Source organism: Amblyomma americanum, chromosome 7, assembly GCF_052857255.1.
Source record: "Amblyomma americanum isolate KBUSLIRL-KWMA chromosome 7, ASM5285725v1, whole genome shotgun sequence".
Lineage (NCBI taxonomy): Eukaryota > Metazoa > Arthropoda > Arachnida > Ixodida > Ixodidae > Amblyomma > Amblyomma americanum.
In genome coordinates, this window is record NC_135503.1 from 164,036,432 (window position 1) to 164,052,526 (window position 16,095).

The 16,095-nt window shown below is 44.7% G+C and overlaps 1 protein-coding gene and 1 pseudogene across 2 annotated transcripts in view; both read left to right on the forward strand.

The window, feature by feature from the left end:
* Nucleotides 1–6,305: 6,305 nt before the first annotated feature.
* The window catches only part of SMC1 (structural maintenance of chromosomes 1), a 146,370-nt gene continuing 136,580 nt past the window's right edge, over nt 6,306–16,095 (forward strand). The window contains exon 1 of one of the 2 annotated variants that reach the window (XM_077629591.1): nt 6,306–6,540. In XM_077629591.1, coding sequence (XP_077485717.1) covers nt 6,432–6,540 — 109 coding nt within the window. In that variant the 5' untranslated portion in view covers nt 6,306–6,431. The remainder of the gene's footprint in view (nt 6,541–16,095) is intronic. The other variant, XM_077629592.1, reaches the window with a different exon arrangement.
* On the forward strand, nt 12,492–15,103 carry LOC144096743 (uncharacterized; annotated as a pseudogene).

Consider the following 16,095-nt stretch of genomic DNA (forward strand, 5'->3'; position numbering starts at 1 on the left):
GGAGGAGAACAGGGCAACAGGCATTCTAAGGTGGGCTGCATTACTAAACAGTTTATCTTATGCAGGAACTTCCGACTTTGCCAACCGCCCCAGCCTCTGTTGGGAAGCCACGAAGAAGGAGGCCAGCAATGGTAAATGGACCTGTCAAATGTGCCTATTTCTGAAGCAGAATTCAACACCATGAATGTCAAATGCTTGTGCATATGCCAAGAGCGTATTTGATAGCATGAGTGGCCCATCCACAGCAGGCATTATTAGCATAATCTTTAACACAGCATGTGCAGGCACCCAGACTGTGTGAATGGACTTAGCTTGATTTCGCCGTGGCAATTTTTACTAATATCTACTAACTGATCTGCATGGTATATTGTATGCAATGATGAATCAATAAACCAATGAATTTTTAAGTGTGTGAGTGGCCTGCATATCAAGCTGAGGAGCACATTATGGAATCTTCTTCTTGAACACCTCTCCATCTACCAGAGGAGAATCGGTGAGTCACAGCTTCATTTATTGATCTATTCAAGTACCCTAAGGGTCCACTAGGGGCATTACATACCGGGAGATGGGGGGGACTCAAAGCGGAACAAAATTGTTTCAAAAACAAAAAAAGCAGCGTAGGTACGGCACTCAGGTGCAAGTCGAGAAACATCATTGCCAAGTAAATATTCTTACGAAAATTCACAAAGAAAAAATAAACAGCAGGTGCGAATTAGTCATCTGAGAAATCAAATTTTGTTACTGAAAGTGTGAGGAATCCATATAAGAAAGTGATCCTGACTGAAATAACAAAGACTCTGTTATCATGGCAATCCTGGAAGGTAAATCATTGCATTCTTTCATCATTAAGGTTACAGGTGAATTTTTGTACTTTTCCATCTGGACAAAAACAGGGTTACCCTTGTAGGCATTACCGGCTTGATGCGAGGTGAGGTGCTGGTAAAATATGTGACAGGGCAAATGATCTGTTGCTATGGTACAATGTGCGAGAAAAAAATGATCAAGGGAATTTTTTGTGCGTTGTGAGTGATGGCATGCTGAGCATTTCCATCAGAGGTGAAACACTTTGATATTAAAGTAGGACGAGAAGATTAACTGAGCTCCTTCATTCTTCTTTTAATGGAACATTCAGAGTGCTTTGTGTTTTATATGTGCACACTGTTGTAACTGTGGTATGCAAGGCTTGGGTGTGCATTGTTCTAATGATGCATTGCATTTTCTATCTCTCTTCATAGGAGGACACACCCGAAAAAGCTTACTTGAGAGCAAGGGCTGCATGGTTTTCTGCAATGCATGCTCAGTCAAGAAAAAGCATAAAAAGGCTGCAGCAAACAAGGCGGAGACTGCAAAAGAAAAATGCGGAACTAAAATCTGTTCTGTCAGCTTTAACTACGTAGAATATCCTCCTGACAGAGCAAGTGTCTGTATTAGATGGCCTGGGTAAAGTAAATAAGCACCTACTTGAAAGACAAGTCGGAAAGCATGGTGGAATTGGCACTCCAAAGCAGTACTCCCCTGAACTGAGAACTTTTGCCTTAACTTTAAATTTCTATTCCCCACGAGCCTATCAGTATGTCAGGAAAGTTTTTGACACGTGCCTCCCACATCCCAGAACTCTGCGAAAATGGTATGAGACTGTTGATGGCCAGGCAGGACTTTCAACAGAAGCTTTCAATGCACTAAAAATGAAGTGTGCTGAAACAGCAAGCAAGGGGCACCGAACAGTTTGCAGCCTCATGGTTGATGAAATGGCTATTCGGCAAAACATCCAGTGGAACAAACGCAACTTTGAAGGGTTTGTTGACTTTGGCAGTGGCATTGACAGCGACTCTTTGCCACAAGCAAAGGCTGCATTCGTTATAATGGCTGTGGCTATTAATGGGCGATGGAAGTTGCCCCTTGGGTACTTCCTAGTTGATGGCCTAATTGGAACACAGAGGGCTAACCTTGTCACCCAGTGCCTTCATAAGGCACATGATGCTGGAGCTATGGTTGCTTCACTCACTTGTGACGGGGCGCCCGCAAATCTGGCTATGTTGCAAGAGCTTGGGTGTGATTTCCAACATGTGGGAGACCTAAAAACAACCTTTCGACACCCAGCTACCCTGGAACCAGTGGCAGCTTTTTTGGATCCCTGCCATATGCTAAAACTTGTGAGGAATGCACTGGCACACAACCCATTACCTCTCTTCCTTGAAGGAGTCTGCAAATGGAAGACGAATGATTGAAACAAACCGAAAGACATGTTTCTTAGGTTTTATCATCTGCATGCAAAGCCTGATTAGTCTTTTTCATTTTCTTGTCACTGAAAAACGAGTGCTGAAGTACATTCCGGCCCACAAAATTTGCCAGGACCATTTGGAACTGTTTTTTGGCCTGATTCGAGCACATGGCGGGCATAATGACAACCCTACTACACAGCAGTTTCGTGCTGCCTGCAAAAAAGTGATTGTTCAAAGTGAACTGGCTGATGTATCAACAGGCAACTGTCTGAGCCTGGACAGCATCTCCATATTGTCATGCAGCAGTGCAACAATTATTTCTTCTCAGGTCTTGAATATACCTGCACCAAGGAGGCAACTTCTAGACAGTGATGCTGTTCAGCAGTCTCAGGTAACAGCTGCAGACCATGACTACATCATAGCTCCAGGCTACATCAGTGAATGTGGAGGCCGAATTGTGGCTTACATGGCAGGTTATGTAGCTCATAAATTGGCTGCAAAGCTGACTTGTGAGCACTGCACAAGTGCACTACTCACAACAGAACGAGGAAACATTTACTCACTAATTAAGAGGAAAAGCAGAGGAGGGCTGAAATACCCACCAGAAAGTGTACTGAAGATCTGTCAAAAATCGGAGGCGGTGATCAGGACGGCAGTGCGCCTGAACAAATTGGCATCAAGAACACTACTCACCGATCTTCTCCACGAGGTTCTTTACGCATTCCACAGTAGAGAGCTCTTCAATGAACTTCATGAGCACATGTTCGACAACTCTCCACTCGACAATCATTACATACACCTTGTCAGAAGTGTTGCAGAAAATTACACCAACATGCGCTTGTTTCATGTTGGCAAGCAGGCAACCGAGAGCCTGCACACTGCTCAGGTCCGGCAGATGTTTAAAAAAATAACTCAATTCAAGGGGCAGTGACTGATGCGATAGTGAGAATTCAAAAATCAGACTTGGTTTTCGTCAGCACATGTCTTAATTTACCGTAGAGTATGAATGGAACCAGCCCATAGGGGTCCCATGCTTCATGTTGAAACTGCAGCTTGCTGCCGCAATATGAGCTGAATAAGAATCTTGCATGTAACAGACTTTCATGTCTGACTTTGTCAGAATAAAATTCTATTCAAACGGCCGCTCACAGTTTAGAGTACATTACAACCTGTCATACTGAGTATTGAAAAGAATAGCTTTTTAATGTGAATGCGTCATGTATGCCACCGACTTAGGCTCATGCTTGATGGCAGTCACTGTCAGTTTTTTCAGGAGTAATCAGGGTTTTGATTTAGCTTGATTGCTACTGAATCAACCAGAAATTACCTGCTTCCTAAAATCAGATTTTCGTCTTTTGTGGAAAACGAACAATACGCACATTTTAAAAAAGAAGTCAGTTAAGTAAAATCAGTACATGTCCAGAGCGCAAATGCTAGTTCTTGTTTCTGAATCTATATGCTGTAGATTCACAGATGGAGATGTACTATTGGTCACTGATGTTCAAGAATAGGGGCTGCAGTTAGCGGTCTCCCACAGCTTTCTTTACAGCGTGCCTGCACTACTGTCCTTTAGGGTACAGGGTGACTGAAGTATCTCGTATTCTGCAAAAAATATGGAGTGCACGTTTTTCATACTATAGAAGCCAGAATAATCAAGAGAGTAATTAGTGTACCATACTTACAATTTTAGTTCTAGATATTCAACACAACTGAAGGTGATTTTGGCCTTTCAAAGTAATAGTGTCAAAAGGGGGTGATCATCCCACTGCACGCAGCAACAGAGTAAGCACTAGCATATAAGTTTTGCAACAAATTCATGTTCTTAAATGATGAAAACACTTTTCCACATGCACTTGGTACATTCATGCATACCGAGGACAACCTTATCATTCTACCAGCCGCAATTTGTACATTATATTAAACATTCTTTAGCTGTCATCATGCCTTAGTTGTGCACAGCTCAAATGCCCAACTTATGTGCAGACTATGTTGGTAATTGGCTCGTGGTTTTGACAAATATAAAACAGCATGTGCAACAAGTACCACATAGTACACAACAAACAGAACAGAAAATTAGACAGAAAACTATGCTATTTCTATACTGTTTCAGGCTAGGCAGATAAGAGTCAAATACAACAATGCAACAATAGAAACAGTGTCAGCAGGGTGCTCTCTTTCTTTACATATATTACAGAAAGGAATACATGAAGCAGAAGGGAGGAAAATGATTCACTTTTTCCACTAGCTGCGACAACGGTTACCAATTTTTCAAGTCACTTCCAAGCAGTGCTCCAATTACTTTGCATTTGCATTGCTTAAATTTTATCAACTTTGTGATGCAGAAACAACTACCGAGAAATGAAAGCTTTCACACAATTTGGCAAGATCGGTCCACAAATATTTTTCTGTCTCAAAGCCCCCATTTACTGCCTTCCTATATATGTTTTACTCTCTCTGTTCGAATGGTTCATGGTTGCAAAGTGATCTAATTCAGTTGTGCATTTCTTCTGGTCTTTTTTGTTGAATCCTTTTTATGTGTGTTCTCCTTCCATGTGTTATCACTTTTGTTAAGATTTTGCTTGCTTCAGGTAGCAAGCTATGTTTTGTAATAAGTGTTATGCTGTATCAAACCTTTTTAAAGCTCATATTTTGATTGTCCAATAAAATACAAATTTTGGACTTCATTAATCCGTTTAATCAGCTGAATGCAAGAAAGTGCAACTCGGCGAGGTGGTCGCGAGGGTCGACTCGGCATCTCGGTAAACGGTAAGTTGCGAGGTACACTCAATCTTACAGAGGCATGGCCTTACACTTCACCACCCTTAAGCGCAAATGTTTTAAACCTAACACTGCGCCTCCTAAACCCGGCTATGTGTCCTTACGCTCGCACAACAGCACTTGATCGAGACAGCATGCAGCGCGGGTCGGTCGATCCACTGGGATCCATATCGGAGAAAACTTGCACGCAGTTGACATATCGCTCGCACAGCTGCGTACAGTAAACATATGGTACGCTTCAGACTGCTTCGCGTATCACTTTGCTGACGGATACCATCGCATGCGGCGCGGCTTCCTTGACACTGCACGCTTCGGTGAGCACACCGCGGCCCACGCATATCGGTCGCCACCAGTTGTGACCGTCATGCATAGGGGAATGTAGACGCAACGGGTATGCTTACAAGGACACGGTCTGGACGAGTTTGTATTTATTCGTGGTTAAAACAGCGCGGGAAAAATACACAAAAATGAAGGAACACGCAGAACACGTATTCACACACAAAACAATTAAGCGCCGACTCGCACTTTTTCTTCCCGCGCTGCTGTAACCATAAACCAGCGTGTCACCGTCGTCTATCGCTTTACGAGCCGTCGGCACTGTCAATTTCTCCTTGGAACAAGGCTAGCAGCGTTGAGGGACGCAACCGCACAAAGCCGAAAGTGAATAGCGCCAAGCCAAGCCTTTTCAGAGAAAGCTGTCGCGGGCTTCCAAAACAACCGCTTTCGTCAAGACGGCATCCTGAATGAACTAAGCGCACAGCAATGAAGACCAGCACCGACTACAGGCCTCTGGAACTTTGTGCCTCCCGCGGACCACAACGATTGAATAAAAATGCGAATTTCCAACTCTACTCGACCGGTCTGCCGACATGGGTGATGCGTGAAGCAGACGACGCCGCTGCGCCCAACGCTGCTATTGGCTGCGCCATCGGCCAACAAATCCCAGTAGGCCTTGCAAAACCACGTGACTTCCTGCACGTTTTTTGTCTTGCGGCTTGGATAGCGAGGGCCTCTCCTATGGTTTCCTTCCTCCGTGCCGAAAAGTCTCGCGCATGCATGCGCGCAAACAGAATATTCACCGCTAGGATTTAAAGAAACATCATACTTGCACCGTTCATTACTAGGTTTCAAAATAATAAGACGACAAATGCACAGGGAGGCAGTGAGAGGAGAAAAAAACATTTGTCGCAAGCAGACGATGATGATGATCATGACCTACGAACAGTTTAATTGAGCGCTTTCAACGGCCAAAACGTTAACGAAAGTTGGCGCACGCAGTCTTATAGGACCCCGCCAAATGTGCAGGTCTGTAGTTCCGTAGGCTTTGGTTTGGACCACTCGCTGCGTTTCCCTGGAGATGCGCGGTGCTGTTAAGAGCCCCTCAAGCCCTGAGCCGAGTCGGTAGCGGCCAGCGGCAAGCTACGAGCAGCAATGGGGTACCTCAAATACATCGAGGTAGAGAACTTCAAGTCGTACCGGGGACGTCAGCTCATCGGTCCCCTGAAACCGTTCACAGCCGTCATCGGCCCCAATGGATCCGGTGAGCGAGGCTTAGCAGTCTGCGCGCCACCGCCGAAAGTGCACGTCGCTCGGCGGTTGTGCTCTCTGCGCGAGTTGTTTCGCACGAGAGGCAGGGCAGTGTGTAGCATGTGACATTAACGCACGAAACGCTTCATGCAGTCTGCTGCTGACAATGTGCTGGATTCCCGACCGCGTCGTGAGGTCTCGTGTTTCGCCCCAAAAACTAGTTCCCGTCTGGAAGCGTTTTAAGAAAAACAAAAATTAAAATGAATTGCACCTTAGTGTCTGTGAGCTGGCTGGGACGGGCATCCGACAGGCATCATTCGTTTGCAAGTGCTTCGATGGCGCATTCAGACGCTGCTGTTGTAGTTTTGTTGCAGAAATATTGGCGATTTTCAGGACACAGATGAGACGCACTACGGCCGAAAGCAAGCGCTTTCCCCGTCGTGGCAGGAAAAAGTAAGCACTTTCAGACATCAGAGAAAAGCCAGGAGGTACCATTTATTTGCTTAACCACTGCTAGCAGCCTTCGGGTGCAGATTGGCCAGCCAGTCACAGCGTCGATGATCGTTTGGTTTGGTTAACGCCCAAAGCCACTTAAACAGTGAGGGACGCCATAGTGGAGGTTTCCGGAAAATTTTTATTGTGCACTTATATCGCATGGTATGCGGTCCTCTAGCATTTTGTCTCCATCGAATTGCGACCGCCGCGGCTTGGATCGAACCCGCATCTTTCGGGTCAGCAGCCGAGCATCATAACCACTGAGCCACCGCGTCGATGGTCGTGTGTTCAAGGCATTTTCAGGTAGAAGACTTCTTCCTTCCAGCTAAATACTCTGTGCCGTTATGGCTTTCTTTGGTTTTATTTGAACGACTAAGGCGGTAATCGTGGCTGGCCGTTGTAATTCCTGCCGCAGTGGAACCATAATGCATGCAATATTTTACCTCGTCATAACCCAGGCTGGAATTAAGCACCAGCATTCTGTTTCGCATTTGTGTCTGCTTATTCTAAGCATAAGCACTCATGCTTCACGGCCCACATAATAAAACCCCAAAGTGAAGATACCGAAGTGGCAGGGAGACGAGGGCATTTAAGAAAGGACCGTCTGGTGGGCAAGAAAAAAAATTGAAGGTTGATGTGTGCAGTTAGGCCAGATGCGAATTAGGTGTTCTAGCACTTGGGTTTTCACTTGGGTTCTGGTGTTCAGATCTATTGTTCACCGATGGAGGTTATTTGAATAGCGATAATGGGTGAGTGCGCTCAAATGCGGCATTCTCTACTTTGCATTGATGTATCCCTGGGAGTCCTCATACCACTCCTGGCTCAATGGTGCAGTGCGCTGCAAATGCAGGTGCTTTCATCTGTGGAGTATTTGGGACCCAGGTTGGTCTTTCCGAGCAGCCTATCGCAACCAATCATTAATTGAAGTGCCACGATGCACCGTGTCTATATACACGCCTGGCAGGTTGCCCACAGCCCGGTGGGCAGTCTGCCACAGAACAAGCTTCACGCAAACAAACAAGCACGCAACGGCTAAACGTGGGAAATGCCCGCTAAAAGCACCATCTCACTGGCGTCATGGCAGTTTACATGCTAGACCTGATCGGAAAATTGCACTTGATATGTTTCATGCTTGGGAATTAGATTAGCAGCAGGTGAAAGCAGGAACAGGAGCCTGCGTCTACAATATCCGACTCGGTATCATTCGCTTCACGCTGCAAGGGAAACGAAAGGAACAAGCACATTGCTCTTAACACAGCACTTGCATGCTATGATTTGTTCTGCAGAATACTGTTCTATTTAACAAGTCTGCTCATGGGCACATGTGAATGCCCGGCTAGATGAATTAAAATCCAAGCACAGGGTGGTTGAAAGCTAAGCGATCTAAGACTGCACTTTCAGCGTTATGCAACCATTTCACAAAACCTTGATCACCCGAGAGGCGCTTGCTGTATAAGGACTGAGCGCTGGTGTCTTGAACTTCACTAAAAACGTCCTGGAGGCGGGCGACGTGTGTGGTTCCGCTTCCATGTTTGCAGGTACAGGCCAACGATCACCAGTTTGTCATTGGTTATGTGCTTTACGCTGACTAATACCGAGTTTTTAGCTAAAACTAGGCGCTTACTTTGAATAAAAGTGATTCAATTGTGAAATCAAGGAAACATGTTAATGCACTCATTTTGAGCATGCACGGAGTCCTCTTTATGGTCGCCATCTTGGCTCGGCTGTGGCGCAACTTACAGTTCACGAAAATTGCCTATATTTTGATAAAAGTCTGCAGAGAAGCTCCTCCCACATTCAGGACCGCCGAACCGGATTCCTCCGTGCCGAAAAGTAGGCTGTTTTTACAGCTTTTTTGTTCCACAATCACGAGATGAAATTATAAGCGCGAGCATTTTGATGCCTTTGGCTTGTTTGATGCAGTCAAAGTTTTGTATCCTACGGTGGCGAAAACGGAGTGGAGTGTGGGTGAAGCTGCAGCAAAGCGGAGAGAGGGATGAGGACAAGAAGAAAATTGCAGAAGAACAGAGTGCCAACGTCAGTCAGCTGATCCAGTAGACGTAGCGAGGCGGCAAGCAGATTGGCAGTGACCTGGCTAGATGGGATGTTTAAACAGAAGAGGCGAATGATGGAGGAACGTGCAGTACAGAGGTGTGTACTTCAGATATTGCCACACAGAGAATTGCAGCAAGCAGCTTCGAGAATAAGCTGAAGAATGAGAATGCAATGTCAGTTTTCAAGCTTAAAAAGATAAACAAAGGCAAACGTGCTACCACACCAGAACTGCATTTGTCTTAACTCGGTTATTCGGGGGCCTTGTGTTTTTTTTTTTTTTGTGAAGGTTAGAATGTGACAAAAGCCATATTTACGCATATGCATTGTGCACTTGCTTTTTGTCCCTTTCTAACCCTTGTGAGAAGTGTATCAGTATCAAAGCAGAGCACATGAGCACACCTGATACTCAAGTTTTGACCTGGAACGGCAAAACTGTGCTGGTGAACGGCCGCATACTCACAGTGATACTTCCGCTTCTAGGAGATTCAGTTCGTTTTCGAAGAATTTTGAACATGCACTATTCTTTGAAGTAATCGAATAGGAGGATATTTGATTCACTTTTCGAATATTTGCACACCCCTAATAAATATGCATCCCATTGCTATTATGCAACACATTTTTAATACTTCTAAATATTAATATAAAGTTAAGTACAATACATGAGCAGAATATAAAAATGCCAAAGTATTTCTTGATCACCATTTAAACTAATTGTTCTCCGTTCTTTTACAGTTTTTGCAGGATTATTTCTTTATCTACAAAATATATCTCGAACTTTGTTTCGATTTATTGATTTTGCCTAGAACATTGCATGAAAATTTGGCAGTTCTAGTTCCTTTCATTTTGCTCAGATAAAAATAGATTATAGTGAAGCAAGTAAAACATTTGGAGCATGCCAACTTTGGCAAATTTTAGAACAAACTAATAAATTTCAGAAATAGAAAAGAACTTGCTCTCATTCTTCATGACATGCACTTGCACCTTCACTGCAGCATCTCTCTCTATGCTTTTTTTTCTTGGCTTTCGCATGTGATAAGATCCCTTACTGAAGCAAGACTGATTTTCTTGTGCTTTAACTTGCATCCAATACCCTAAACTGGATCCAAGCTTTATAGCCAGCTGTTGGCAGGTTTCCCTTGTTAATTCTTAGCAATTCTGCTTTTTTGCTGCAATCTCGGACGTCCCCCAAGTCGTTGCCCTTGGGCCTCAGCTTTTTATTTTTCACATTATGACCTTCCCTTCAGTGTTTGGTCACACGCCCTCACTGACGGCTATGTGGAGTTTGCCATCTTGCAACCAATATTGGCATTTGAATTTATTTATTTACAATACTGTAAGCCCTTTCGGGCTTTTACAGGGTGGGAATGAACAAAACGAAACAAAAAAGTTCAGAGGAACAGTTAAAAAAAATTGCACATCATGCAAGGCCAGAATGACAATACCTAGACAACCATGGAATTGACAGGTACACAAGGGAGAATAATTCCTATTTAACACACTTTTCTAATTTATGCACAAAACTTTGTGTTGATGTAGTGTGAGCAAATATTTGTGGGTGAAGGTTATTCCAATGTATTATTGTTTTGGGGAGCAAAGAATACCCAAAGACCCGTAGGCCATAACTGCATATGGGTGATTTGTACGAGGTGATATTTTTCCAGGAGGTCGCAGGTACAAGTTAGGATTGAGGTTTAATTTGTTCATATACAGTTGATACAAAAACTTTGGACGGGCTGGTTTTCTTCTGGTGCTGAGTTCTGGGAGTTGCACTAAAGCCAGCAGCGCTGTTACCGATTGGTGTTGTTGGCAGGCTGAAAAAATAAATTGGACTGCAAGTCTTTGAACCTGTTCTAATTTATCAATGAAGTACTGTTGATAGGGGTCCCAGATTATGGCTCCATGTTCCAAAGATGGACGGATGATAGTTTTATATGCTTTAAGTTTAACGTCAAGTTTAGCATTCTTAAGTTTTCATTTTAGGAAACAGAGTTTTTGTTCACTCCAGTTCAAGATGACACGTTCTATTCCACTGTTATTGATTGTATGAGGGAAGACCAGAGACTCCTTTTTCTATTAGAACTGGTCATGTAAAATGTCTTTCCAAGATTAATACTCATTCCCCACTGAACACACCAACTGTGAATCTTTCCCAGGGACTCATTTAACCAAAACTTGATTGTGAACATTTTTACACAACAAAATAATCAACAATTGTCGGCGAACAGTCGCTCTTCAACAGAGGGATGTATGTCCTTCCAAATATCATTAATATACAATAAAAATAAAATGGGACCTAAAACCGACCCTTGTGGGACACCAGAGGACACTTGACACCAGAGGACACTTTAAATTTAAAGCTGATGAACGCTCGCCATTTATCTCAATGAATTGCTTTCTATTATCCAAATAGGCCTGTACCCATTTTATAACGTTAGGATTGATGTTGAACATGTACATTTTTTTAACAAGTTTCGCGGGAAACACCTTGTCAAAGGCCTTTGAAAAATTTAATGCTACAAGGTCAATTTGTTCTTTGGAGGTAATGGCTGCGGCAAAGCTGTGAACAGTTTTGAATTTTGTTCGCCGTTATATACGCTCATGCATTGCCTGTCAGCAGCGCAAGTCCACTCCTCGCCCTTTCCCCGGCCCGTTACAGCCGTTGCCTTGCCCAGCTCGCCCCTTCGATCGCGTGGGCATCGATCTGCATGGTCTCCTGCCGTCCACGCCTGCCGGGAATCGTTGGATTATAGTTGCCGTGGATCACCTCACTAGGTACGCAGAGACTGCAGCCCTGCCCTCGGCTAGTCCTCACGACGTCGCATCCTTCCTCCTTCATCATTTCATCCTGCGTCACGCAGCCCGTCACTCCTCAGTGACCGCGGCCATGTTATCTTATCTGAAGTCGTTCACGAACTACTAGATGCGTGCCACACCAATCCCCAAACCAACGGCCTCACTAAGGGATTCAACCGGCGATTCAAGCGACTCATGCATTCGGCGCCTACATTTTCCGAGCCCATGTTGTATTCTACATGAAAGGTATACTCTTGTAATGTTAAAGGGGCACTGAGGAGAAATTGAAGTTGGCTTGTATCGATAGAATACGAGCTCCTAATCGCAAAAACGCCGCTCTTACTGAAAACAAAGCTCTTGCAAGGTAGAAAATAGCAAGAACCAAAATGCAGGTATCGCCGCCACAGGCCAATCTCGCAAGTATAAGCGTGGTGACGCCATAGGACAAGAGACGCCACCTTGGAGGAATTTTCCTTCCTATAAGGTTTCGCGAATCTCTTGAGGCTGACAAAGGAAGGTTGCGCAGTTCAATATTGATGTAAGTTTTGTTTTAAAACCGATAGTGCACTTTTATCACACAAGGAAGGCAGACAAAAGACAGGGTTCGTAGCGGTCCTTGAAACCCTTAAAAACCCTTGATTTTTAAAACGCTATATTCAAGGCCTTGGAAACCCTTGAATTTTTTTAGGTGCTGGGAAGTCCTTGAATTTTACGCTCGGCTAGGCTTAACGGAATTGACAGAGCGTCTGGCCACATTCATCAAGTCCTAATCCAAGTCAATCCAGTGTACTTGTTTCTTGACCATTTCCTCGTGGTTAGCGTGGTTCACGGGCTGTGAAGAAAACTTCCCAAGTTTTTCCGCTATGCCAGGAAGGTGCAAGTTTCAGCGGTCCTGGCTGAACCATGATGTTTATAAGCAGTGGATTGCTCCGGATCCCTCGGACTGTCATTGCGCAAAGTGTAGGGCGTGTTGTAAAGCATTTGACGTTTCCTCCATGGGCGAGTCGGCAATTAAAAGCCACATGAGAAGCGCAAAGCACATTGCAAATGTACAAAATGGAGCGCAAGGAAACTCGATTCGGAACTACGTGGCGGCTACCGTCAGTGAGCGACCGGAAAGCGCCATGCCTTCAGTGTCATCAGACTTGCGTCATGCGTGCGGTATGAACAAACTTGTGACCGATGCCGAGGTACTGTGGACTTTGAAAGTGGCAGCTTCCCACTACTCATACAATTCGTCTTCGCACACAGGGGAACTGTTCCAAAAGATGTTTCCCGACAGCGAAATCGCGAAAGCCTTCTCCTGCGGTGAAAAGAAATGCGCGTACGTCCTTTATCACGGCCTGCGGCTGTATTTTCTCTCGTGTTTGCAGCACGAAATAGAGCAGTGCTGCGGCTCTTACGTTGTCCTGTTTGATGAGTCATTGAACGACTACCTTCAGCGGAAGCAGATGGATATCCACGTGCGGTACTGGGACGCCGTTTCTGAACGTGTAACTACCAGGTACTACACAACAGTCTTCATGGGACACAGTAGGGCAGAAGACATCCAGGAAAAGCTTTTGAATGCCTTGGATTGTTTGCCACTTTCAAAAATAGTTCACTTGTCTATGGATGGGCCCAATGTGAATTTGAAATGTTTCAAAAATTTGCAAAGTCACCTTCAGAACAACTATCAAGTTCAATGCCTGGAGTTGGGGACTTGTGGTCTTCACACTCTGCACAATGCGTACAGAGCAGGTGTTGGTGCCAGCAAGTGGTGCCTGGATACCCTCCTTTCAAGCCTAAGTGGCCTGTTTCACGATGCACCTGCACGGAGAGATGACTTTGCCTCTGTTACTGGCCAGACAACATACCCTCTCAACTTTGTCTCGCATCGCTGGGTTGAAAATGTACCTGTTATTGAGCGCGCCATTCTTTCGTGGTCCCATGTGAGCAAGTATGTGCAATGTACCAGAGTGAAACAAGTAAGTTTGCCTAAGTGTATTGCATTCCAACGTGTGTGTGATGCCTGCGCTGATCCGCTGACGCCAGCAAAACTTCAATTTGCTCTGGGAATTGCAATGATATTCAAGCCATTTTTGACTGAATACCAACGTGACAAACCTCTGGTGTTCTTTTTAGCAAAGGACCTTGAAAGTGTTGTGAGAAAACTAATGACAAGGTTTGTAAGGTGCTCTGTGGTAGCAGCGTCTGCTGGAATCTTGAGCCTCTTGAAGATTGACATCGATGATCCAAAGAACCATGCTCCCCTTGAAAAAGTAGACCTTGGTCACGCAGCAGAACAAGTTGTGAAAGCTGTCAAGATAAGTGCAAAGGATGTGTTTGCATTTAAAATTGAGTGCAAACAGTTTCTGATTAATGCAACAAAGAAGATATTGGATAAAAGCCCACTAAGATACCCTCTTGTTAGGGCGCTCTCTTCTTTAGATCCTGTGCGGATGTGTTCAAGGCCGGATGAGTGCCTTACAGGCTTCAGGAAAGTTTTTGGTGCCCTCATTGAAGCAAACCGGTTGAGCGAGCACCAGCGAGATGCAGTTCTCGCCGAGTACACAGAGTTGCTCCAGGAAGAAAAGCACACCCTTGGATCATTCGAGAAGCATTCTAAAAGTTTGGATGAGTTTTTTTGCAATCTTTTGAAGTTCCGTTCTTCATGCTCAAACCTCTGGGGTGTGGTCAAAGTTCTGCTTATTTTAAGTCATGGTCAAGCTACTGTAGAAAGAGGATTTAGCATTAATTGCCACATCTCCATTGAAAACATGAAGGAAATGTCTTACGTGTGGCAAAGAATTGTGTGCAATGTCATAGATAAGGCGGGAGGCATCCTTAAAGTTGCAATAACAAACGAGCTGCGGACATCTACTTCAGCCGCATGGAACTGGTACCAAGCATACCTGGAGGAGCAGAAGCAGCAAGAAGCTCAGCAGTTGAGGCAGTCAAAGAGAAGCCTTATTGAAAATGAAATTGAAGCCAACAGACACAAGAAAAAGAAACTAGAAAAAACTATTGTCGACTTGACGGCAGCTGCAGACAGTTACTCCAAAAAAGCTGAAGCAGCAAATGACATCACATATATTGTGAAATCAGTCTTAGAAAAACTGCGAAAGAAAAGATGCAGGACCTTCAAGCAATTGATCGCGCGATTGCAGAAAAACTTCAAGCGCTTTCTTGATATGCTTAACGAGTGTGTGCTTCAAGGAAATGTGTGTGTGTTTACTTATATGTGTTTTAAGGTGGTATATGCCTCTTTTCTTTTTTCTTTTTCAATAAAGTGAATGATTTTGTTGTTGAAGAATTTCTTTTTTGGTCCGAGCTGCTAAACACAACATTGTTTGAGGTCATTGAAATTGCTATGCCAGGGCCTTGAAAGTCCTTGAAAACCCTTGAATTTTTTCAACTAAAACTGCTATGAACCCTGAAAGACAACCTGAATGTTGGAAGCAAAGAAAACCGATGCTTGGCGGCGCCACAGGCGGTCAGGAGAGTTTCATGTAAAGCCCTCGTGGAAAGCCCTGAAGGGCCCTTGAGGTATCTATAATAAAAAATAAAAAAATTTGTTATGGCACTTCGCGTATATGAGCTTTGCGTGCCCCGTGGTTTTGTTTTTGACGCGCCTCGATTTACAAGCGCCGAACAGCAGAGGAAGTCCAAGTGCCGCTTCAAGTGCTAGTTAACCTTTGGAGGAGCCACGGTCGATGAAAAACTATGATGGCACGATGGTCGGTAATCGTACAAGGCAGCACTTGTGTATTCGCACGCTCGCCCGGTGAAACATTCCCGGCTGTGCCAGTCAACTTCAAACTACTTAACGGAAATCGTTTATTAGGGACGTGAGACAAGGTGCAAGGCGGTTCAGAAAAATTGCTGATGGCCTAGCTCTGTTAGTCCAGGATATACCTAGCGAAAGCGCGGAGATTTCTGCATCAGAAGAGTGCATTCACTAGATGCACCTTTATTGATGGTTGCAACATGAGCTGTCATGGCAGAGTGGTAGCATCTCCGCCTGAAACGCCAAAGGCCTTGGTTCGATTCCAAACCTCGGCACAGGATTTCTTTTTTTATTCAGTGAGTGGGCGGGGGTTTCAGTGGCTCCCATAAATGCCGCCACCGAATACGTTGGGGAGCGGTTAAGCGCAGGCTCTGTTTTAAGGCGTGTTTATGCTCCGGCGTAACGCGCGCGCGCTGCACGGTGACATCACGTCGACCAAAGCGAGACCCTCTATAC